Source organism: Drosophila montana, unplaced genomic scaffold, assembly GCF_035044405.1.
Source record: "Drosophila montana isolate Dmon_TW-CO22-7 unplaced genomic scaffold, ASM3504440v1 contig_3218_1, whole genome shotgun sequence".
In the NCBI taxonomy this organism is placed as follows: Eukaryota; Metazoa; Arthropoda; class Insecta; order Diptera; family Drosophilidae; genus Drosophila; species Drosophila montana.
In genome coordinates this window covers 2,624,523-2,649,836 of record NW_026998098.1, presented here as the reverse complement: position 1 = coordinate 2,649,836, position 25,314 = coordinate 2,624,523, and the positions used below count along the sequence as shown (strand labels likewise).

Sequence of the window (25,314 nt, the reverse complement as noted above, 5' to 3'; positions counted from 1 at the left end):
TTTTTAATAAAAATTCAAACAACAGCAAGTACCAAATATTAGATGTACCCAGCATATTTTTGTTCTTCTTGTTGTTGTTGTTGCTGCTGCTGCTGCTGCTGCTCGCTAAAAGTTTGATTTGTGAACATGAAGCAATTCAAGTGCGCCTTTGGGTGCCATTGTGCCAGCTCTCTTTGTGGTCAAGCTTTGTTGGTCCAGTTCCCGACTCGAGCCAGAGGTTGCCTTTAAGTGCCCCGGGCAGAAAACTTTGTAAAGTTACACAATTTGTTCAGCAAACGGACAAATGTATTAGCAAGAAGTTTTAGAAATGATTTCTGGGTTAACAAATCGCATGCAATGTTCACAGAAATATATTGTACTTATAATACACCAAGAAAATAAAAAAAAAGGCAAATGGATTTAATAGAATTCCGAGATAAGCCAAATGTATTGGATATAGAATTTACTGAAGCATATCCCTTGTGAATAATAAGCTTTGGGACACTGAATTGAAAATGAAATATTATGCCCAAAATTAATGGAAATAAACTGATTAAATAAATGTGAATATTTTTATAACACCGAAAGTTTATCAATAAAACAAATCTGTTGTTGCTTTTCTTTCTGCAAACGCAACATTTTATGTTTATAATTTATACTTTATCCTAAAAAATTTTTCCCTTTTCTCATTCTAATTGGCAACATTCATGAGATTGATTTATGTAGCCTTTTAATTTGCTTATTCCTGCTTATCAAATTTCATGAGAAATGAGTCATTTCTACTGCATTGTGCCACAAACAATCTGCAATGGTTTTTAAGCTACTTGTGCTAATGACCTTTAACGCATTTGGCCTTAATCAAGTCTTAGGAAGGTGCCAGCCATATACCATTAAATGCACATAGTTGAGGGGCTTTATAAAAAAATGCCGCACCCTTCGATGTGGAAAACTCTAAACAAACTTAATGCCAAGCAAACTGCACTTGTCTCGAGTCTCAGTTTATGAGGCATCGTCCGGGTAACGGCCACTAGGTACAGGGTACCGGGAGCCGGGTGACGGGCACCGGGTGACGGGTGCCGGGGCTCTGTCACATTTTTTAAATGCGCGGAGAGCCACAGAAGCCACGGCCACTTTAACACCTACCTAAAACTCCGACTGCTGACTGCTTACTGGCGACTGCCGACTACCGACTGCTGCCGACTGTCGAGCGGCAATCATTTTTCATGCTAAGCTCCAACGTCAACCGTTTGGTTTATGGCCTTAATCCTTTTCTACATAAATGAAATGACGGCAAAGTCCAGCCTCAGACCCAGTCCAGAGCAGCGCAGAGACCGGCAAATGCCGCGCATTTCATCATTAGTCAGCGGCCATTAATGCCCGGGCAGGCAGGCAGCCAGGCAGTCGACCAGGCAGTCAGCTACTGGGGGATTGGGGATTTAGAATGGAAACTGGGAGTGGGACGACTCGCATCTACGCATATTGACGCGTGCAGCAGCCTACGCATCATATAAATACTTAAATATATAGATGTTCATATATATGTCTAAGCTTCATAAGTACTTGACGTACTCGCAAGGCACATGTATACGAATATAAGTATATATATATATATATATTAATCAAGAGGCTGCCGCGCTGACTAAGTACCCAGGAAATGCCAAGGTTGTTGCACTCCAACTCCAGCGTCCAGTGGCTTTTAATTAACACACAGGCCAGACGGCAGGGGATCCCATGCCATAATCATCATCATCATCATCGGCATTAACAGAATATTTCTAGTTTTTTCACTTTTGCCGCCTACCACCTACCGCCTGCCGTTTTCCGTTTGCCGCTGCTATTTTCAAATCAATTCCATGCAGTTTTTAATATACAAAACCGACAGCTACACATGGTCCATGACTGGATGACTATGGCTATATGGCTACCCTTTCCAATTTCTCGAAATGATGTCATGCTGTTTCTCGGCACTCCGAGTGAAATCCGCTCTAGGCATAAATGCGCACAGCGGGCGGCTGTTTAGCGCTTAATTAATGATGAATATAAAAATTGCCGCATATATGAGTCGTTTATATGTGCGTACATACAGATACATTTAATGGAAATTCTAATGGCAATGTTGCAACACGCACTTCCCGTCACTTTTGTGGACTCTGCAACGCGGGGGCGCAACAAACAGCCGGCAACAGTCAACCATTTGCCAATATTCTTTCTCTTTTTATTTTTATTTTTTTTTTTCTGTGTCATTTAAGTTGTTTGCTGTGTTTGTTGTTGTTTTTCTTTTATTTTTGTTTTTGCGCTCAGGCCTTTCAAAATCTATACATAAATATGCTTTCACGCAGCTTCGAGAGATATCAGATACTTTTTCGCTAGCCCGTTGTTGCTGTTGGTGCACCGTTAATGCCAGCGACTCGTATCAGATGCAGATGCTGCAGTTGCAGTTGCAGTGGCCACAGAGCGGTTGTGCTCTCGATAGTGTTGCGGGTATTATGATCAATTGATAAGCTTTGCCGATGCTTAGAAAAACAGCAATGGGTGACTTGAAATGATTGTGGGTAATGAGAGGCTATTGGCAAAGTAGAGTTAAAAGGTTTTGATTGCCACGCATTTAATAACCCTTATTATCAAAGTTGTATTACTTAAAATGCGAAGTATATCTAATTATTATTGTATTTTCTTTGTTAAACAATAAGCCGCGCAGCATCTATAGCTCCAATATGGAAATACTAGATTTCATTCTTTGAAATAAAAACAGAGTTAATCTTTTTTGAAGCGTTTGGCTTGATAAAAGGGAACCCTCCTGATCTAAAGAGTCTGGCGTAACTTTAAGCCAACTTAAAACAAAATTCCTGAGTCTAAATTATCCCTAAATATAAAAATCACATATTGACCAAGCAAACATCAAATGAAAACATAATAATAATAGTTGCATATACCTTATAAGCAGGCAAATATAGCATAATTATATGCAACGATTTTTATTGTGCATTCATCTGACACTTTTTTTTATGAATATGTAAAGTTTTTATTTAAATATATACAGAATTTATCGCAATTCAAATTAAATATATCCTATATATATCTCATAATATTCAGAGTAGGGCAAGAGTATTAGCGTGTTTGTTGATTTTCTGGATATCACTTGTATTTTCTTGTCTTATAATCAAAATGTGATTAGCATGGCAGGCAGAAAAACAACAGCGACAACAATGTGGCAACAACAGCCTGGGAAGAAATGCGCAGCAAGCAACAACAACAGCAACAACAGCAACAAGTACAGCAACAGCAACAGCAACAACAACAACCAAAAACAGCTAACACACAAACACACTTAACGTGTAAACATGGCTAAAAGAGCGTTGACCATATTCGGGGCGCTGCTGCCGCTGTTGTTGCAGTTTGTTGTTTTCTTGTCGCACGCAGCACCAGAGACGACAACAGGTACAAACAACGACAACAAACGACAAGAACAACAAATACAACAACGAACGGTACACATTAATATGACTAGCGTAATTCTGAGAGTGGAACTTGAGACTGCGTCTGCCTGTGGAGACCAGGCGGAAGGCAGAAGATGCTGCACAATGGGAAACCGGTTCGTTTGCCGCTTCTGGGCCCAACATACGACATTATCAATATAATCAACAGGTTGAGTATGGCCCCCCCTCTATACCCGATCTCCGGCCAGCTGTTGCCAACTTTGGCTCCAGCGCTGCTTCTAAGCCTTTTCAACGCTCATAAATTGTTCGAGAGGCGCACAAAAAAAATATTTTGCAAACGCAATGCGCGAGGCATGCGAGAAAGCCTCCTTTTTTTTGCTTCGATGGGTGGCAAGGGGTGGCTTCGGCCGGGTGGAAAAGTGGAAAAATCTTTCGCATACGGCAAACGGTACTTTTTGCAATTATCATCGTTGTCTTTGGGGCTCGGGCAGATGCGGCTGCTGCGCTAAAGCAAATATGCGCACTTGGCATTGTACGCGACGCAGACTCAAGACAGCTCAAGACTTGGCAAGACAACGCACTAATAGCCCCAGCGGCCGTGCGCCTTGCCCCGCTGCCGCCTGTGGCATGTCCTCCTTTTCGGGTTGCATGTGGCGGCCAAACAGACACACACACACACTCAAAGCAATTGGAGGCTGCGGCGACTGTGGCGGCTGTTTTGTGGTCTGAGGTTGAGGTTTTGCGTTATGGCCATGGCCATGTGTAATAGATTATCAAAATGCCAGGCCCATAGACACGATGCCAACGGTTTATGTCACATGAATGTAATGAAATTAAATTTCTCTCTCTCACACACACACACACAAACACACGCACGCACACACGGACAGGCACAAACTTCTCGGGCCGTAGACATCAGACAAGTTATTAAACTTTGGCTTGTCGTCGTTCTCGACTAACTGCGATAATTTTAAAAGTCAACGTTGCAGCATCTAAAACCATCTACGCAAGATTGTGCATCAAGTGTGCATATTTACTTCCTGTAATTGAGCATTTATAGCCTTTATGGCCTAACGGATTTAGCCAAGCCAAGCCAAGCCAGGCAGGCAGACTGGCAGGCTGGCTGGCCGGCAGGCCGGCTGGCTGGTAACTCCTTCTCGGCCCCGACTGGGTAATTGTTTTGTCTTTGGCTTTAATGCATCGTTGGCAAAAGCAACGTCTCCGATTTTAGCCATGTCCATGTGAACGACGCTTAAGTCCATTGATTATAAAGTTTATGCATAAATTGTAAATTGATTTAGCAGTTAATTGATCAGCACTGATGACATTGCCAATTGATTCGCTCAAGACATTGGCCAAATTGATAAGCAACAGATAAATTGAACAGTTGCTTAAACAACATACATAGTTAATGCTCTTGGCATTAAATGTGTCAATTCCAAAAGTAGTTTTCAGCTCGACTCTGTGCAAAATGCAATTGGCTGATGCAGCTGCAGCTGAAGTGGACATTGGGAGATTTGTTTGCAGCATAAAACTTGAAAATAAGAGCTTAAGCCAGCAAAATGCACTAAAGTTATTAAATTGATTTTCTTAAGTGTGTGCATTAGGTGACATTATTCACTGTACCGTGTATCAATTTAATTTACTTTATTGCTCAATCGGCAAATTGTCAATTGCTTACACTTTGCCCGTTTCCTAAGCCGATTCTAGAAATGTTTTCTTAAGCATATTAAACAATTTGTTCGGTCTTGCCTCACATGTTTTGTCAGCGGGCTTCCAGCTCGCATTCAATATTATATATTATTATATGATCTTAAACTAAGCCCTCGACTTCATAACAGCCCCAGACAATTGGGGCAATTTGCTGTCTACGAATTTTCGGTATTCACATTCTATTTGGGCACAATTCATGTAATAAAAGCTCAAACCAACAAATACAACAGCATAAAATTTAATAACAAAAAAAAGAAAAACAGAAAAAATTTAACTATTATTTATTCGCTGGCACTCAATGCGCAGTCATTGAAATTGGTGGGAGGGATTTTGGTAGCGGAAAGCGGGAAACGGGCACGGGCACGGGAACAAGAACTCATCTATATAATTTGCCGGCATATATTTATGATTTATTAAGTGTGTGCGTAGGCGGTGTGTGGGTGTGTGGGTGTGTGTGTGTGTGTGCGCGTGTGCTTGTGTGTGCGTGTCTAAAACTACAAATAGTGCTTAGGGAACAATAGAAAAATGGATGGCCATTGAGAGCGAGCTCAATGCCCAGCACGCGAATCGTTTCGTCGCTTAATAGACAGTTACAGATACAGATACATTTGTGTGTGCTGGTGTATAAAACACGCACCCAGCAGCAACAGCAACAACAGCAGCAACAGCAACAACAACAACAACCACGACAACAACAACAATCAAATTGGATAATGTCTATAAAAACTAATTGAATTCTAAGCGCTCAGCACGCTATTCGCATTCTTCAACCAACAGCTGTGAGAAAGTAATGTAGAAAGTAAGAAAAAAAGCGAAAAAAAACCGAGGAAAAAAGCAATAGAATTTTCCCCCAAATAACTATAATAAAAAACTCGTCTCAAGTGATGACATGCAAGCTGTTGTGTGTGTAGTGTGTGTGGGCAGCAGTTGTTGTGCATTGTATGTAATGTAAAATAAAAAAAAAAAACGACACAAAAAAATAGAAACAAAAACCAATTTCACACACAAATGTACGACGAGTACCAAATAGAGAATACACTGAGAAACAAAAAGCTCATTACTCATATGCCAATCAAGGGTACCCAGTCCGAGTCCGAGTCCGAGTCCGACTCCGTGTCCGAGTTGAAAACCAAACCCAAAACCGGGAAACACAAGTTGACCCCAGAGATGTTGCCGATGCTTTGGCGTTGGCATAATTAATCATTCACTTATAATTAACAGCACAGTGCGTCTACGTAGAACAACTTGCTAATGTTAATGTATCTGCCAGATAGACAACTGCGCCAAGCAAAAACTCAAACAACAATGCGTATGAAACTCGCACACATCATGCCGCGGCCATGCAAAAGTTCAAAATGCTTACCACCAAATGGTTTTTCTCTACTTCCTTGTTTTTTTTTTATTACATATATTTTTGGTTTGCTCTCAGCAGGAGCATATTCACTTGGCCGTTGGGCATGATAGTTTTTTTTTCTTTTTTTTAGAAATATAAGCTGAGAACTTTCTACTCCGACTTCATTATGAAGTTTGAACCCGCAACTTCACTTTTTGTCTTGCCGTAAGCCGAACAATGCAACGGATAAATCCAACAAAAAAGAAGAAGTTGGTTCAAACCAAGTTTTTTTTTAATACACATTGATGCAACAACAGTACGCTGAATGAACTAAAAATTTTCGACTAAAAAAAAATGCATTACAATAACAAGATTATTCAATTAAAGGTTGGCAAAAAATGTTTGTGGAAAAGCACGCAAAATTTAAATTCATTTGTTGAAAACGTAAACTGAACTCCGCACAATATGTTTTTTAACGTGTTTTCAGTCAGGAGGTATGCATGCAAAACAACTGAATAATTTTGTATGGAACACATATCGAAATAAATAAATAAGTTTGTTTATGTACAATGTTAATGATAAACCATATCTCAAAAAATATATAAAAGATGTCACAAATTCCATAATAGAAACATTTGACAAGTTTTCTTTAGCAAACAAAGAGCATCGGCGCTTCGTTGTGTTGTTATATGCTTTTATTTAAACTCTTGTTTTAGTTTGTGCAGCGTAACCACTTGAAAATTGGATGGACAGCTGGTCATATGGATATTGAATAGATACGCAGCCCAACCCAAACCCAACCAGGGCCAGCTAGCCAGCCAGCCAGGCATACCGTCAGTCAGTCAGTCAGTCAGTCAGTTGAGGTTGAGTGATGTACTACGATGGAGCGCAACGCATCGCAGCGACACGCAGACATCGACATCGATGGTCATTAGCGAAAGATGACGACGATGGAGATGGTGAGGCGATGGCAATGGGTGATGTTGCGTACTCGTAATTCTTCTATAATGGATCTGTTATCTCTCTGCGCTTAATGGGTTAGGTTAGAGCCAAAGGGGCAAAAGCTCTTTTCGTCTGAACAGTGGGCGGGGAGGGGGGGAGGCGCGCTTGGCATTTGCTGCGAGGCAAAGATGACTGACAGCTCTTGTTGGCTTCGTTACCCTGGTTGGTCGGTTGGTTGCCTCTGCCGGAGCATACTTAAAATTTGAAATTAAATAATTAGTTGTTGGCTAAGTTTTTTTTCTCTCCAGCTCGTTCGCCAGTCGCCTGGCCTGTGTGTAGTGTAATGACCTTTTAAGTACTTTTAAGATACTAATCGCCTGATTCTCTAGCTAATGGCTTGTTGTGGCTTGTTTTTGGGGCTCGTACTTTTGTTTCTGTAGTTGAAACGGGAGTGCAACAAAGTCGCCACTTGGATGGCACTAATTAACGTCAGAGCGTTGCTTTAGGGCCACAGAGCGTTAAAGCCCATTTTCGTAAAGTTTCTCTGATGCGTATTAATTAAAATTTTGATAAGCGCCAGCCTCCGTCGCCGCGCTTACAGCCCGCTCCAATAAAACTTGAAAATAAATTACACGAATTTGTATTTTATTTTTGTTGTTTTTTGTTTTCATTTTTTTTTTTATAATGTTGTTGTTGTGCCTCGCTTTTTAGCCTCCTCTTCTAGGTGTGGCGCTATTGTCGGGCGCGGCGGCATGGCTTATCGCAAAGTATCTACAAATAATGGACGACTAATAGGCATCTGCCCCCAACACCCTCCGGCCAGATCGCAGCTTGTGGCTCTCGACTATTATGTCAGCCTTTAAAACGGGCGCTTGCCATCGCGGCCATTTAGCAGCTGCTTGTTTTAAGCTGTGGGTGAAAGTGGCGCTCGTGGAATGTCTAGAACGGTTAGGCTTTGAGATATTGGGTTTCGAAACATAGGCAAACCTAAAAAAGCTGACTAAAATCTTGGAGAAAATCGTGGGAAGTATAAGTATTAAGTACTGTTAGTAAGCCGAACCTATGTAAACATCTTAATGCAGCTGGAGTTAGGAATTAGGAATTTTATGTAACTAAAAATAAAACTATTAAAAGGATTTAAGCTTGAAATTATTTGTGTATCAAAGCATTAAAAAACTATGCAAATTCCCTCAACCGTTGTGTAATTTTAAATTTAATTTCATTGCTAAAAGTATAGCCAAAGAAACTATTTTCACAAAATGTTGTAAATGCCTTTCACAGAAAAAAAGTCAATCAAACAATTTGTACAAATAAAATGATTATTATTATTATAGTGAAGGCTTTTTGCCTTATCCATTCTTGCATATTGAACAAAGACATAATAAAATATCATCAATTCCCACACCAAGAACAGAAAATTCATCAACTTTAATTATTTGCAAATATTTAAGCCATGTCATGGCATGCAAATGTGATGAAATACCAGCAAATGTTCTCAGCGCATAATTACCACACATTGTTAAATGGGAACTATGCCAATGCCTCCTTTTTCGGGTGCATAGTTATTTGTGCTACAGCACTTCTGCCGTTTGCCCTTAGGCTGACAGCGCGACTCGGCCTAAAATTTAAAATACTTTGGGTTTTGCCTGTTTAAAGCCAACTGAACAATTATACGAATTCTCTTGTGAATACATGCATAGCTATTCTGTGTGGTTTACTTGGAAATGCAAAATTGAAATGAAAATATGAAATGCCAGAAATGCCGGCGCCGTTTGCCAATCGAAATTTATTTGTATACCCTGTGTAGCCGTCAAATGAGTATATAGAGTCGGATAGGCTTGAGATTTCTTAACACAAGCGTGTTAATATGTTCTGCACAGTCCAAGCCGGTGGCCCATTTGAGCAGAGTAATTAACTAAATTAGACAGACTCTCAATGTTACCTATGCTTCAGGTAGAGGGTATTTATTGGGTGAGCATCGCGGAATCGATATTTCTGCATTTGTTGTTTATGTCTAGTATTTAAATATTTAAATTGCTTTTCACAAAATTAGCCAATTAACGCGAGTACGAATTTTGCAATGCGTTAAACTGTTGTGCAATAAATATTGAATATTGATTTCATAATTCAACAATTGCATGCAATTACGAATTGTACGCTAGACAATTGTAAGCTTTTCGCACACGCACACACACACACAGGCACACACACACACAGATGGACAGCGAAGTTGCCCCGAGCTTGAGCAAACAATTGATATGGCTTTGATTCCGGGGCTTTTACTTACACTTCAACACTTAATTATTATATTAATAGGCATATCTATTTTAGCTCTAATTAACCTTTGACACATCGTGTGGGCTTCATGCATAGCATTTTGACAAATCAGCAGACACTCGCACAAAAGCAACAAAGGTGATAGTTAAATAGGGGCCGGCAGGTAACTACAGCGGGGCATGTTATCCAAAAAGGCCGTCAGACAGACAGCCCAAACGGGCCAGACAGACCGTCAGACAGTCACGACTCGTTATGCGGATTGTGTGTGTGTGCGCGTGTGTGTGTGTGTGTACAATTTGAAGCGACTCGCAATTACCAACGACACGTCAAGATGTGAAATTAACACCGTCACACAAAACCCAAAGACTGACAGACGAACAGACGCAGCGAGTGGGCGGTAGGTGGGCATGCAGACATATTAATGTATCTGGTATTTAACATTCAGCAACAATCACATTGTGTGCGCGCCTGTTTGTGTGTGTGTCCGTCTGGGCGTGTGTGTGTAGTTGACGTTGTTGCCTCGCAAATCATTAAATCACACAGACACAAGGAAAATGCAAAAGAAAAAAAGCGCCTGCCCCAAGTTGCTGTTTGTGTCAGCGACACAATTGGCCGCCCACCCGCCGCTTGCCACCCACGTAGGGCGCCACACGCATATCCTGCCAGGCAGCAAACAGCAGACACACACACACAGAGACCAAACACACGCACAGATATACAAAGGAGAGAGCTACGCAACCACAACACGCAATACTCGCATTTCATTAGACACTTTGCAGTGACGACTCCTATTACTCTTGCAGGGCGCCACAGGAGCAGGAGCGGGAACGGGATGGAGGAGGGGCAACAATAGCTATGCCAAGTGACGTCGCTGTTGTAGCCGAAGGCGTTACCCAAAAGCAAAAAAAAAAAACAGAAATGAGTGTCCAAGTCGAGCTTGCCAGACTGTGCCGTGCCCTGTACGCAGCTCGCCATTGAAGTGAGATTCATTCGAATAGGGGAAAAATCTAACTATTAAGGAAAATATTATCATTCTGTACTATATGTTTGGCAACAAACCAATTTTGATATTTCTAGCTTTTTGAATGCACGATCGGTGTAAAAGAAACGAAAAAACTGAAGCATAGAAGCAGGAGTTCGGCTGGAGTCATTCTTAATTCAAAATTTATATGTAGCTCTTTTAGTCTCTCAGATAATGTTGATAGGACTTGAGCATATCGGTAAATTTTTTATGGGCCCAGAGATGCCCTCCTCTGCCCGTTATATATATTTTCTCAACTGCAGTATATCCCCTATTTAATCCTTGCTAATAGGAACAGAGCTTACAGAAGAAAGAGTAAGTTAAACTTACACGTATTACAATTGTTCTTCGAGCCTAGCGCAAGACGACTTAGTTCAGGGACGGATTTCAATTGATAATGGTTTAGGCCCATACAAATGCTCGTATATTCGATTCTGCCTGGCAACTAGCCACAAAATAGTGTGACTAAAAAAGCAATTAAATTTTTAAGTTATCATTATGAAGTTCTTTTAATTCATGCCACGCAAACGCACGCATGCCCACCTTTTTTTCACAGTAAATGACACGCCCTAAGCCAAGGAAATATTCAAGGATTATCGACTTTGTTAACTACAACTGCTTATTAACGAACTAATAGGGAAATTCGTCTGTACTAAATGAAAGCTTGAAGATACTTTAAAAATGTACAAATGAAATACAGAAGCAATCCGGATAGTTGTATATGTTATCAGGCTCAGCTATGATACAAAGCTGTGGCAACCGGAATTTAGTTGGCAGATTAATTAATTAATTAAATATACATTTAAAATATTTTAAATATTTCTTGCCGGTATATTATAAAGCTGCCATAGAAACGATTGGTCGACTTGTAGGTTCCTCTAAGGCAAAATATTCTGTTTTCAAAGATATTTTCGGGAAACTCAGTATTAACGAGCTTCTTTATGCTGAAATAACTGCAACCCCGAAGGTCGAATGGGTACAAGGGTATTAGATCTTCGGCGTGTCCAAGATACCCTCACTTTGTTCTTCTAATTTACATACAAAAGATGCACAAATAAGCTGGATGGCGCACCATCGGACAACTCACTCTATTTTACCTAGCAAGGGATTACAATTTAATAATTTTTCAAATTTTGACAAAAAAGTGAAGCAGCGCAGAACTAATTATGATTATAATTAATCTCTATGCTAAACTAGATAGCTTCAGATCTAGCTTAATATATTTTGATTGGATTACTGGGTACTGTACGATCACCTTATTATTTGCCATTCTAGTGCTTACTGGCCATGTTAAGCCCAGTTGGAGGACACACGCATAAAGCAGAGAGCTGAAAAACGCGAGCACATTCAAATAAAAAGCCGTTAAGTCCTTACAAATGAGCCTGTCATTATTCATATGGCGCGCCGTCAAAGGACTTGCCCAGCTGAGACTTTGCACATATTTTGCGCGCCTTTTCAACGGAACTTGGCTCGTGTCCTGGGTCCTTTTTGCTGGCGCTGCTGCCACCCAACAAATTAATTACTAACCAAGTTGAGTGGTAAAATGCTTTTCTTGTTTAGCTAACAATTTTTTGTGTTTTTTTTTTTGTTTCGCTTTTTGCTGCGTATATTTATTTTTTAATATTATTTATCAAAATGTTTGCTTGAAGACTTGAAAATAAATTGCATGAGATTAGGGCGACAACTTTTCATTTAGCTGGCTGCCTTAATTTCCGGCCGCACGCATTGGAAAATGAAAATGTAACCCGAACCGAAATGAAAAATGGTTGACCGGGACGAGAGTGAGTTTTTCTTTTTGTTATCTTATTGTGTTATCACTCACCTGAAAATATGTTTGACCCTTGTCCACCCAACCGATGGCCATATCCGCGCCAGCTAGATTCCCATCGGGCGAGAATCCAAAGCCGACATAACCTAATGTACGTGCTTGTATTTCAAATGTTATATCCTGATTAATGATTTGCCATAGTATGCGAAAATCCTCATTCAAATCGATGGCATGATCCCAAACGGGCGTCGCCTCCGATGCTGCTGCTGCTGCTGTCGTGTTGTTGCTGCGAGTGGTCAACTTGCTGGCCGCCTGCGCGGTGGCAAGCAGCAAGAGGAACAACAAGAGCGAGCTGAACGTGTGGCAGGATATAAAACATGTGATTAACGATGACCGCCTTGAACTTGAATGCGTGCCAACTTGTGTTGCTTTTGTGGAGCACTGTGTTGCTGTCGTCTGTGTTGTTGCCGCTTTTCCTGTTGTCTGCCTCATTTTGTGCGCCATTTTGTGCGGAGTTTTGTTGGCTGCTTGGCTTTAGTAAATTGTTGGTGCTGCTGCTGCTGCCAGCGATTGCGCGTACGACATTTATTAGTTTGAAAATCACTGAAACGTAATTACGCGCGGCAGCAACTGTTTAGCTTTTGTATCTGTATCTGTATCTGTATCTGTTGCTGCTTGTTGTATATCTTTAGCCTTGCCGCTTGCCGCTTCTGCTTTCTTTGGTGCTATCACAGTTACGATTATTTAGTAATGATAATAATGGCCACGCAGTTTTACTTTCATTCCAAGCTACTGCTGCTACTGTTGCTGCTGCTTCCTGTTTCCGATTTGTTGCTGCTCATTAGTTGCGCTTGTCACACAAACAGACGCATACATACAAACGCACACACACACACGAACAGAGCAGCTGGAGTCTGGCGGATGTGGACGACCCTCTGTAAATAGACGACAAGTGAAGGAAAGAAAAATTTTATAATTGCTATAATTTGATGTCGAGCTATAATAGCACAAAAGACGCTGCTCACAGTTAGCTTTCGTGCTGCAATGTTTAAATGCATATAATTACATAAATTATGAACCGGTATCTATAAGATTCTACAACATAGTTGACGTCTCCAGCAACCGGGACTACAACTTTTGAACGCACCACACGGCAGTTCGTCAACATATTCCGAAGCTTTAATTAAACTGGTCACGCAGTTTCCCAAGAACACGGCCCGAGCTGACTGACGGAGCACAGAGTCACTCATGTAGGGAAACTAATGGTTAACCAGGCGACAAGCAGAGGAAATTGAAAAAACAAGGGCGGAACTTTACAAGCAAAATTAAAGTGCAAAAAAGAAAACTACATAGATGTGCAACATATAATTCTCATATTATTTAGTTCATATACTGTACTGTAGAATATACTTCTACGATAAACTATCTGAATTGAAGAGTGAAAAGCGAAGTGATGAATTCAAGTATAAAATAAAGAATTTCGAACAAGTTTTTATTCTAAAATTTTTTTTGTATTTTATTACAGCTAACTCTGCCTTCATCAATGAACACATCTTTTAGATCTTCCGCCCGACAATCCTCAGAAATTACTCATAAATTCAGTTCGCACCGCTGTAAATAAGCGTTTTGAGTCATTCGAAAAGTGCGCCGCTTTGTAAAACCAAATGACTAACATGGCCGCAACTCAGTCACATCTATGTCGGCGCTGACGAATTTTGATCAAGAGAACAAAAAAGCAAACCAGTTTGTTGGATTCACTTGAGCGACACTTGAAGTGTACACGTCAATTATGTGGAGCTCGAGTATCATTTTGCCCTGTCTCACACGCAATTAATGCGTTGCTCAAAGCAAATCGAAGATAATTACGGCTTGTCATAGTTTTAATGAAGAAGGTCGCGCAACCGAGCTCGCGTCGGGCCTACGCCCAGAACCTGGGCCTTTGCAGTCCGATATATTGTATTAAATAGCGGTGGCTAACCCAACAACCGCCAGACCCACCGTCTGTCGGTGGATATTGGGCGCATATTTGGCGTGCGGTTACATTTGATAACATGCCAAAAGTCCGCGGTGGACTCTGGCAACGCCTCCAGTTTCAACTCCCCCTCGACAAAAACCCACACACACAGACACAGACACACATTTAAATCTTTAATGCGATGCCAGCGTCGTTGTCGACAGCGTTTGGTTAAATGTCAAACACGCGGCAATTTGTTATAAATAGCGCACTTCCGGCCTTATAGATACACAACAGCCGGCTACAATTTGAAGTACTTTATACGACTGTATTTGCACCAATTTTAAGCGCTTAGTCGCGTGTTCAAGTTGACAAAGGTCAACAAACGTAAGCGAGCAAACAACACACAGAAATGAGAAAAACGAGCCAAGAAGTTAAAGCGAAAAAGCTAATCTAACAACAAGTCGAAAATTTGATGCCCTTAAGGCAATTAGGCCGTTGTGGGGAGGATTTCCAAAAATGAGAATCTACTTGATGTTTGCGTATAAAATAAATGAATATATTACCTAACGTTTACCTTTGCTTATAACAATTTCCCATTTACCTGTACTAATATTGTGCTTCTGGTCTTATACACGTTTGCAATTTCTTAAGGCTTTTTTAACAATTTATCTACATTTAAAACCGTTTGTCCTGATTGATTGACTGATTGAATTGTGATCAATGCCCAGCCTACCAGTTACACCTAAGTTGCTGAAATATTTACTATAGTTAGCTGAAGATGCATAATAAGATGAAGCTTGGGGTATTTCACCCGCAAATGTGGAAAAATCGCGGAAAATGGTTGCGAGAAACTTTTATGCTTAACAACCGATCGACGTCAAACTCATTTTCAAAGATCTTTGTTTAAATTGTTCGTGTTCAATCCCACCTTGCTGGCAAAAGCGGTCAAAGTTTTGGTAGGTTAAGTTCAAAGACTTTCTCCAGCAAGTACGGGTGGATTTAAAATTATCCACAAGCGGAAGATGTGTGGAATAATTGAGTCTAAAATAAGGCCAGTAAGGGATAATAAATAAATAAATATATAAAGAAACAGCTCCACTTGACATATCCCGATTCTAGTCGTAAGTATTCATGTGGTTTCTACATTTCGCCAAGCTTAAATGAGTCTCCATAAATTGTTAAGTCTCGAGTTAAAGTGTTTTTATGATAAACTCATTTTAATACAGTTAAATATCTGCATTTAGTGTTTTCTATAGTGCTGTTATATGTTCGTACTTCCATTCCATTCCATTTCTAAACTAATGACAAAGTTATTATGCCCTCTGTTATCAAAAATGTATCCAAAAGATACACAACAATAAGCTTGATGGGGCACTCTGGGTTTACAAGTTGTTGGTGTTGTTGTTGTTGTTGTTGTTGCGGCTGTTGTAAATGTTGTAGATGGCGCTGAGTGACGGCCGGCAACGTTAAATGACGTTGATTATAATTATGCGGACTTGTACTTTGTACAGAGCTGTCTGATGGGCCACAGGGCTGCCTTGCAGCCTGACTCTGACTACCCATTGTTGTTGTTGTTGTTGTTTGTTATTATTATTGCTGTCGTCATCATCATTATTATGAACATCATCATCGTCATCATCGTCATCCGTATAACATCCAGAACATCGTCATCGTCAGGCGTCTGTCGTCATTGGCATTGTGCAGCCGGCGCTGCTGCCGCTGTTGCTGCTGTTGATGGGCGGGCAGATGAATGATGTCGCTTAAATACAGACCGAGGCCGAGGCCGAGGCGAGGCCAATCGTCGATTGTCGTTCCCGTGCTGCTGCTGCTGACAACAACAACAGCAACAGCAGCCGTAAAATTCAAGCCAATTTAGCCTGAGGGGCTGGTCCGGCAGGTTCTTCTGGCCATAATCGGGAGTCGGAGTCGGAGTGGGACTCAAACTGGAACTGGGACTGCACAGCATGTTGCTCAGACGACATTCATAAGTACGAGTATAATATTATTACTTGGCGAATTAACTACACTTTTTTGTTGCTGTTGCTGTTGTTGTTGTTTGTTTCTTTCATTTTCTTATTTTCGCCAAAGAAAACAAACCAAAAGACATGGCCTGGAAACTGGTTACAAGTCGCCTGACTGACTCTTTGCACTGACTCACAGCTAAAAGGCACGAAATGGCTTCCGTAGACACACATTAGTCGCTTTTACACAAAACGTAGCTGTCCGTCCCGACAGACGCACGGACAATGTTGGGGCAGGCAAAAAGATGCACTGAATGGGCATGAAAGCGTTCCAAGCGGCACAAAAAGCAGTTAAAAAAGACGAAAAAAAATGGGAAAAAAAAGAAATACAGAAGCTGCGGCGCAAGTAATAACAAAAACTGAATACAAGTCAAAGACTTTGTCCATGGCTTTCATCATTGCACGATTTGTAGGAAACGTCGGCACTGGAAAAAAAGAGCTGCCGGTGCATTGGCTGGACAAGTGGACAAGTGGACTCTGGGTCTGGCTCTGGCTCTGGCTCTGACTGGTTCTTCTGACTCTCTCGAACTGTCTCTGGGTTTGACTGCGGGCAATGCCAACGACGACAACGACGACAACAACGACAACGACATTGATGAGGATGTTTTCTGTGCTGCACAGTGGACCGAATCAATATATCAAATAAATAAAATGAATAATGATTATGTATGGCATTAACTACTTTTCTGAGTTACTTAATGTGAAGACCCTTCATTCATCAGCAAACTAATCACACAATTCCTAAATTGTTTTCTATGCTTAGCTGTTTCACCTTCACACTTTGATCTACGAAATCCCAATATTCACATGCCTTTCACATTTATTCAGAGGGAACCTCAAAGCCCCATGAAAACATGTATCTTATATTCGCAAATGCCAATCCCAACTACTAATTAGCCGTGCCCATTTCTTTAATGGCCTTTCAGCTGGTTATACCCTGCCACAATTAAACTGTCGAAACAGGGCTTGCCACAGCTAAAGTAGACTCTCGAATAGCCTAAGCAGTTAGTTGAATTACAGAGTATCTCCTTGGCTAAGCTCTCGGGAAGAGCAGGATTTCTTGTGCCATCCCACTGTGCGTTAGGCAATCTCTTGTGCTTAGCCTTGCAGCTCTTGGAGCCACCAACTCAATAGTTGGGCCCGTGCAATCTGCGACCGCAATGTATGTTTTCATTTAGCAGCTACAAGCAGCAGCCGACCAAGTGCAAGAGCTACCGGGCTGAGGAGCAACAGCTTCAGCTCCAGCATCAGCATCGAATCGTTTCGGTTTTGCCCACTTGAAGATGCTTCATCATGCGCCATGTAATGCGTATTTGCGACGAGCAGCACGGAGCTGGAGGTCTTGCGGCTTGCTGCTTGATTATAAATGTAAAGGCAGCGTGTATGACATGTAAGTTGTGTGTAGCTGCAGCTATAAATGTGAGTGTGTGTATCTGTGTGCTGTGCAGCACGAGAGAACCCAGTTGAATCGTGGGCTACGAAAGAATGATATTTTCTGTAAGGAACATGGACTTTTTTTGAATTAATAATAAATAACAAATGTTACTTTTGCTGTACATCGTATATTTATATACTTATAAAGCGAAAAAAGAAGCAGAATTATTATTGCTAAATTTCATATGTCATGCGAAACCTGCAACTGTGGGAAGTACTTGGGCATGCTTAAGGCAAAAGTCCCACTGGGTCATAATTGCGAATTGCTTGTGCATTGCCTGTGTGTGCACGTATGTGTGTGTGTGTGTGTGTGTGTGTGTCTGTGTGGTTGTCACTGCACCTGTCATCCTGTGGCAATGCCACGGAAAAAAAAGAAGAAATAAATTGCCCAAGCAGCAAGAAAATTATTATTTATCGGCGTTGGATGCGGCCAAGGTAGAAGTTGAAGTTGAAGCTGACTCGTCTTCGACTCCGCCTCAGTTTTTTACGCATACATACATACGTATGTTTGTATGTAAAAATACTCGTATATATGAAGGCCTCACTAATTACTGCTCATCATTTGCTTACTCGAGTGCCTGCAACTGAAGCTACTACAGATTTAATTGAGTAAAAAACAAAAAAAAAAGAGAAGAAATTGACTAATTAGAGTGAGTCCAAGCCACTTGCCCGCAAGCCAAAGAGTTAGCCATAAAAACAAGTCGGGGCTGGCCAAGTTGGCTGGCTGGCTGGCAACCTGTGTTCATTTATTAAGGTCCGGTCAAGAGCGCTTTGAATCAAAACTGCGCTGCTGCTTCGGCTCCAGCTCCAGCTCCAGCTCGTGTGTCGTCTTCATCTTTAATGATCATTAAACAAGCTTCGAGCCAATTGCACTAAAAGCTGCAGGCAAACGAACCAAACAGCTCTCAGCCAGATGAAAACTATTTGCTGCTGCTGGTCCAAGTGCTCCAAGTGCTCCAAGCTGTAAAGTGCCGGCTACCTTTTTGTAAATTGCCCCAACATTCCGGTGGAGCAGGAGCTGCCCTCGGCCCGCTGTTCCTCTCATCCACAGCCCGGTTTTGGCCACTGGCGCATAATTTAAATAATCATAAAAAATAATAATTTGTTCTAACGGGCGCTACTCCAGCGGCTCGCTCTTGTGTCCAGCTCACTCAGTTGGAAGTATGTGCTGCCAGTGTGCTCACCCTTTACCATTTTGATTATTACACTAGCCTCGTATACTCGTAGTATGGTAATATCTTTTGCTCGTTAGCAATTTTCGTTTGAAATAAATAGTAATTAGTGTGCCAAAGAGTTGCCCATCTTTGCTTAAGTGCCGCCTCGTCGACGTCGAGCTGCTTTGTTTGCAGTTTTTATTGGCATGCTACTGCTACTGCTACTGCCCCCCCCCCCCCCCTTAGATCCTGCTCCTGCTGCTGCTGCTCCTGCCGCTGCTGCTGCTTCACCTGTTCAAGGACTGACGTAGTGCTCGGTGCAAAACTATCGCACAAAGCTTTGCAATTTGCTGCTTCTGTTTTGGGCACTTTTATTTGACATTTTTCATTAAACACGAAATGAAAATGCCTGCTCTTCCAATTTTGTTTTTTTTCTCTCTCTCTCTCTTTTTAGCTTCTTTTATTCGCTTTTTGTGGAACTGCGTTGACATCACATTTTTCGTATAGCCAGCCACTCAAAAGACTTTCTGGTACCGCTAAAGAAGTTTGGCATGAAAGTTTGAAGGCATCTGGGGAAATATGTCAGCGTTGTTTAAGTTTTTAACATTTTCGCCAAAGCATGGGAACGACGCGACGCTACGAGGAGCAAATGAGTTGACGCAAGATGGAAATCGAGTAAGGTTTTTATTTATTTTAGTATAATTGGCTTTCGGCCCGACAAAGTTTCATGCTGTTGAATTAACTGAATGTATACTAGTTGCTTCAGCTGCAGATCTCTAAATTTCTGCTTGAGAAACTTCTCGTTGCAGCCAAAGCAATTTGTGATCCTTGCTTATGTCAATAAATTCAAATGTATTCCATTCGGTCGACACTGCGTTTGCATCAGTTGGGAATTTCAAGCGAACAGCTTTAATTTATTTAACATAGTTTTGCACTCTCTTGAAATGTTTCGATTAACACAAAAATCTACAGCAAATAATCCATTATCGAAACTATAGACATGTCCTTTTTTGGTCTGGTAACTTTTGCTATTTGCCAGTTTTTTGTTTTTGACCCTTATTCACATTTCCTTTTTGTAGTATTTTGTAGCACATGATGTGAGCGAATGATTGATTGGCAACATTAACTAGAGAACTTTGGGACAAACTTGTAATGTTTTCCGGTTTTTTTTTGGTTTTTTTTTTGTGATGGGTATAAAGGCAGCATGGTCATGACGAAATTATCAAGGGGCGGATATGGTTATTCTAGGCTACTGCGGGCACATTAAAGTGTTTGTTTATATGATTTAAATTAGGAATAATCTATTGAATAATATTTCTGTTTAAATTATATAGAATTCCTAGTCATGTGACACAAATACACTATAAGAAAAGCATAAGTAGACTGGCAAAGTTCAATAAATGATTGATAAATGATTGTTGTCATAAATTATAGTCCCCTATTTAAGTGGGGAGGCTGCTTACGACCTTCTCTTAGTATGGAATCAAAAGTATGGCAATAACACCCAGGGTTACAGTTTGAAAGTCACAGTTCTGGAGTTACAGTCTTAGAGTCAGCCACTAAACCAGAAGAATCCTTTCGACTGGTTTAATCGGCAATTGCGCACTAACCTTCAACATTCTTAGTTGCAGTTGTAATTAATCACAACTTTCACAGATTTTCCTCTCTTGTAAATGCACATACTTCGCCCTTTAAATAGTTTTTACCGCTCTGACAGATTTCTTTTGCAACTCATACTTGTCCCAGCCTCTGCGTTGTCAGCTTCTATTGCCATTATCTGACATACTTGTTTCCACGTTCACCATCTGATAACCTCCTTTTTTTTCTTTCTTGAAATTTCCATAGCCAGAGTCGTAGTCGGAGCCCACTTTTACCTTCTCGTAATGCCACTGGTTGAACCATGGCATGGAAGAATAGTTGAAGTAGTGTCTGCTGCTTCTTCACTCTGCGGCAGTTGTGTGTCATCTTTTTGACTTATCAGTTGTGCATCATTAACTTGTTTTTTCTTCTGTTTTTTCTGTGTTTTTGTTTTTGTGCTCTTGCTCATCTTTCGCTTGTTGACTCCTTTCTCATTTTGGCATTTGGACTCCGTTCACTTTTTTTTTGTTTTTTTTTTCTGGCCTGGCATGAAACTTTCTTTTGTGTTTGTATCTATTGCTAGCGACGCGTTCTTTTTATCCTCGCTGCTTACAAGTGGCGTTGCGAATGCTTCCTCTTCTTATTTTACCTTCCACAGTATCTTTACACTGTTGTTATACTCTGTTCGGGATGTGAAGAAGAGTATGTTGATTTTTGTGCAACAGCTATGCTTGGTCTGTAATAATTCCTGAGCTAGAGTCCCCAAAATTGGAAAGCGGAGTACTTAAGAGCTTTTCAGCAGATCGATTTATAAATATTACGGCCATGCTTTGATCAAACAGCAAGCATACAGTTTGACAGTTACTGCTTGCCGTTAACAGAGTATGGCGCAGTCGGCTGCAGGCGTTAACAATTTTGTTGGCTGTTTGTTGTTGTTATTTGGCTACAGCAAGCGAATTTTCTCATTTTACACTTGAGATTGTTGCCTTTTCCCTGGCAGTCCTATCAACTAGTTGCTGTTGTTGTTGTTGCTCGTGAGGCTCGCTCTTCTTCTTCTACTACAGCAGTTGTTGTTGTTTTTACTGTATTTTTCAGGCAAACTTTTCGACACTCTCTCTCGCTGGGTTTGCATTTCGTAGGCAGGTTGGAAATTTAATCTCGAAGTCGTCATCGTCATCGTCGTCAGCGCAGGCGTCACAAAAGTATTTAATTAATTTTTCGAATTTTAATTAAAAAGTTTCCGTTACATCGTCATCATTTTCTAGGCTGTACATTTAGTACGCCCCTCTTAGCCTAATGGAATATGTATTTGGACTACTTGCCGCTTGCCACTTGCCACTTTTATGGCCAATGTTAGCTACCTAAAATTTTGATGGCCAGGTGGGCTACCAGTTGCCTGGTAATTCAAGACTTTATTCACAACTTATCACGCTGTCTGTCTCCCCCTCTCACTCACTCGCTTGCTCGCTCTGTCCAATTCGGTGGTGTCTGCCATCAATCAATTTGTTAAGAAGAACGCGCTGCGGCAAATCCATTCCAATAAACATAAAGCAAACACTTAATTGTCTGTCAGCGTTAACAAACCGAGCAACCCGACAACACAAATATCATATGACCAGCCCAATGGAGGAGGCGTTAGTGTTGTATGCTGGGTTGGTTGTTCGGTTGCCGGTTGTTTCCATAAGCAGACAACACATATATCACCTGCTGCGCACAAAATGTTTTCCACAAACTTGTAAGAGATGCCAGGGCTCTGATAGAGGCCCAAAAGAACTCATGTTGCCTCTTGGTTGTTGGCTGTTGGGTGTTGTGTGTGTATATAAAAATGCATGCATTTGTTATCTGTGACAAAGATCTCTTGGCCATTAAATTAACACTTAATGACTTGTGTGTTTGTTGTCTCTGTGTGCCTGCGTGTGCGAGTGTGTGTGCGTGTGTGTGTGTAGGTGCTAGTATGGTGGTCGGGGCAGCTGGGCGTCTTATGCGACGATAATTCTCTATGGGATGTCCAAAATCTTTGCAGCAGCAGGGCAACACATCATTAAGAGATTGCAGGATAGAAAAAAAAAACAAAAAAAAAAAGACCATGACTAGCAAAGACATTGCTGAGCTTTTTGTATATCTAGTATACACTATAAAGCCGGATTTATATGATTGCAATGCAATGGAGATTGTCAAGTAAAGAAAAAGGTTTACGGACAGTTAATTGATGGCGTTAACTAAGTGAAATTTGAATAAATCAGTTATGAAAGCCTAACAAGTTAAGATGATGAGCTCGGGAATATGGAATATATATAACATATATAATGGAATATAGTATAAGTGGAAAGAAGAATGAGATGTTAAGGCTTAAGTTTAAGGTAAGTCTTTAAGTCTCTGTTGAAGTATATTCATAGATTTTTCTACAGACAAAGATAACCCTACCGAAAACCTATTTTTATTCATGTTGAAAGTTGATATTGTTATAAATAATTTCTTGGTTTTCTTTAAGTTTTATTCTATACTTTTTAGGGAAGAGTATGAAGAGTAGTTTGATTTACATGTAGCAGAAGAGCATCGATGTTTCGTTGTGCCTTCAAAATCTGTTGTTGTTTTTTTTTCTTTCTTATTTTATCTCATTTGTATCTATGAGCTGTCGCATACCATGATGCCGGTGTTGACCAGCGTCTCTTGTTTGTAGCCATAAGTTGGAATTGTTTTTAGAGTCTGACAAAATAAATGATGACAGCGGCGTGTTGAGTTTGTTTTCTGTAATTCCCTTGTCGCTAAGTTGTTCTAATTTTTTTCATCGTCTTCGCCTCTTTTCCTGGCGGCCACAGCATTTAGTATCAGCCCGCGGTGTGAGATACATTTACTTATATAGATGAACAGATATATATAAATTTATATATATACATTTATGTAGATAGGCGCATACGTGGAAACTGAGCTCTTCAGCTGAAGTGTGTCGTGGGTTGGATGCCACGGATACTAAACATGTTTTTGTCATTATGCATGCTGTGAGGGGCCATGGCTGTGGAGGGGTTTAGAGGGGGGCCGGCGACAACATTTTATGTTTCTCACTCAATTTGTTGTGTTGAAAAAATCAACAAATGCGTTGCAATTAAATTTGTTGTATTTTTATGTGCTTTTATGTTAATTTAAATGCGTCACGCAGCGCTTAAATTAATAGCTGCATCTTTAAGACACAAAGCTAATAAATATTTCATAATTTCAAGAGCTCCAAAATGCATATGCATATATGCATTATATGAGAGGTCTGTGTTGAACTGCCGCAAACGCAAATAGTCCGAGCCAAAATCAAAGGAGACATTTATGAAAACCGTCCGCAAAATGTGAGAGAACGAGACATTGGTTGATGGCAAGGGAAACCGCAGGGCGGAGGCGGCGGCGGCGGCAGAGGCGGAGGCGCAGTGCATTCATCTGTGGATTGCGTTGCATTGGAATCAGTGATAAATTTATTGCATAATTGAACAGGACAAAATCCTGTTGAGGCTTTAAAATGCAGCCATGTAAATACAAACTATTAACATATAGATTGGCCTGGGCCCGGGTCGGGCCACTGCCTTGGAGCAGCCCCGCCCCCCCACTTGCGCCCTTAGTTATTTATGGGCTGTGGTAAGCCGGTGGGGAGTTCAGAGCTGTGCGGTTCGGTTTGCATTTGTGTGTGTGCGTGTGTACGTGTGTGTACCGTGTGTGTGCGCGCGTGTGCTTTTTGTTTAATTAAGTAGCATAACAGTAAACAAATTAATTTCAATATTAACAAAGAAGATTATTGAAAATCTTTCTCATTATTTACAATGCTGAATGACAAAACAAATAAATTATTAATTTTCCAAAGCAGAAGCCATCATCAGCGCTGAATGACAATGCAGAGTCTCGTCGGTTCCCTCCCCCTTCCGGACTTGCCAGCCCGGGCACAAAGCACCCATTCAAGCGTAAATATTATGTATTATTACAACTTCAGCTACGCTTTTAATTGTGAATATACCACAAGAGAGAGATATACACACAAATAGACCGCACACACACACTCTAGCAGCTGTTGTTGCCACTTTGCCAAACGTTTTCTTCAATGTCATCCTCCTTGATGGCAGGGGGCGACCTTTTATGTGCTTGTGTCTGGTTTATATGACGGAAATGTAGCTGAAAAGTGTGGCTTTGCCGGGGCGCTAAAGTTGGCTTTGCATATGACATACAACTACGCCAACCGGGGCACTGCAACAACTAAGGGGCAATATAATCCTGAGCATGTCACTTGTTGAAGTGTTTGACAGTGTTCGAGTTGGTCTAGGACAATTAATATGCGTGTGTTGAAGTAGCAGAGCTCTCTGCTTATGTAAACTTAAAATGAGGCCTTATAAATTCCGTAAAAAGTGGCTTAACCCATTTTTAAAATAACTGCTCGTCATATATATCTGTCTCCACTTTTGTTTTGTTCTCATCTATACCATTTGTCTTTTATATAACAAAAGATCTCAATCCGAATCATTTTATATAGCTCAGCTACACAGCAATGCAACTAATCGATTGATATCATTCTCGAATTCCAGCCTAACCCACAATAAAGGCTTAAATCGCTTTTCATCAATTCTACACCCAAAACTGGCCAATTCCTGTTTTGAATTTCAAACGTTTGCCCCAAAAGAGGGCTGTGCCGTGCCCGGTGGGCGTTACCTTTTGATAAATGGCGCAACATT

General features: G+C 40.9%; 1 protein-coding gene and 1 long non-coding RNA gene across 2 annotated transcripts in view; one reads left to right on the top strand and one right to left on the bottom strand.

Moving 5' to 3' along the window:
• Positions 1-10,600, top strand: part of LOC135433481 (uncharacterized) — a 37,635-nt gene extending 27,035 nt beyond the window's left edge. The window contains exon 2 of the long non-coding RNA XR_010437095.1: positions 10,485-10,600. This is a non-coding gene — a long non-coding RNA (uncharacterized LOC135433481). The remainder of the gene's footprint in view (positions 1-10,484) is intronic.
• olf413 overlaps positions 1-25,314 on the bottom strand; it is a 131,042-nt gene that overhangs the window by 56,433 nt on the left and 49,295 nt on the right. The window contains exon 2 of the mRNA XM_064689556.1: positions 12,525-13,405. Within this exon, the coding sequence (XP_064545626.1) occupies positions 12,525-12,974 (450 nt within the window). The 5' untranslated portion in view covers positions 12,975-13,405. The remainder of the gene's footprint in view (positions 1-12,524; positions 13,406-25,314) is intronic.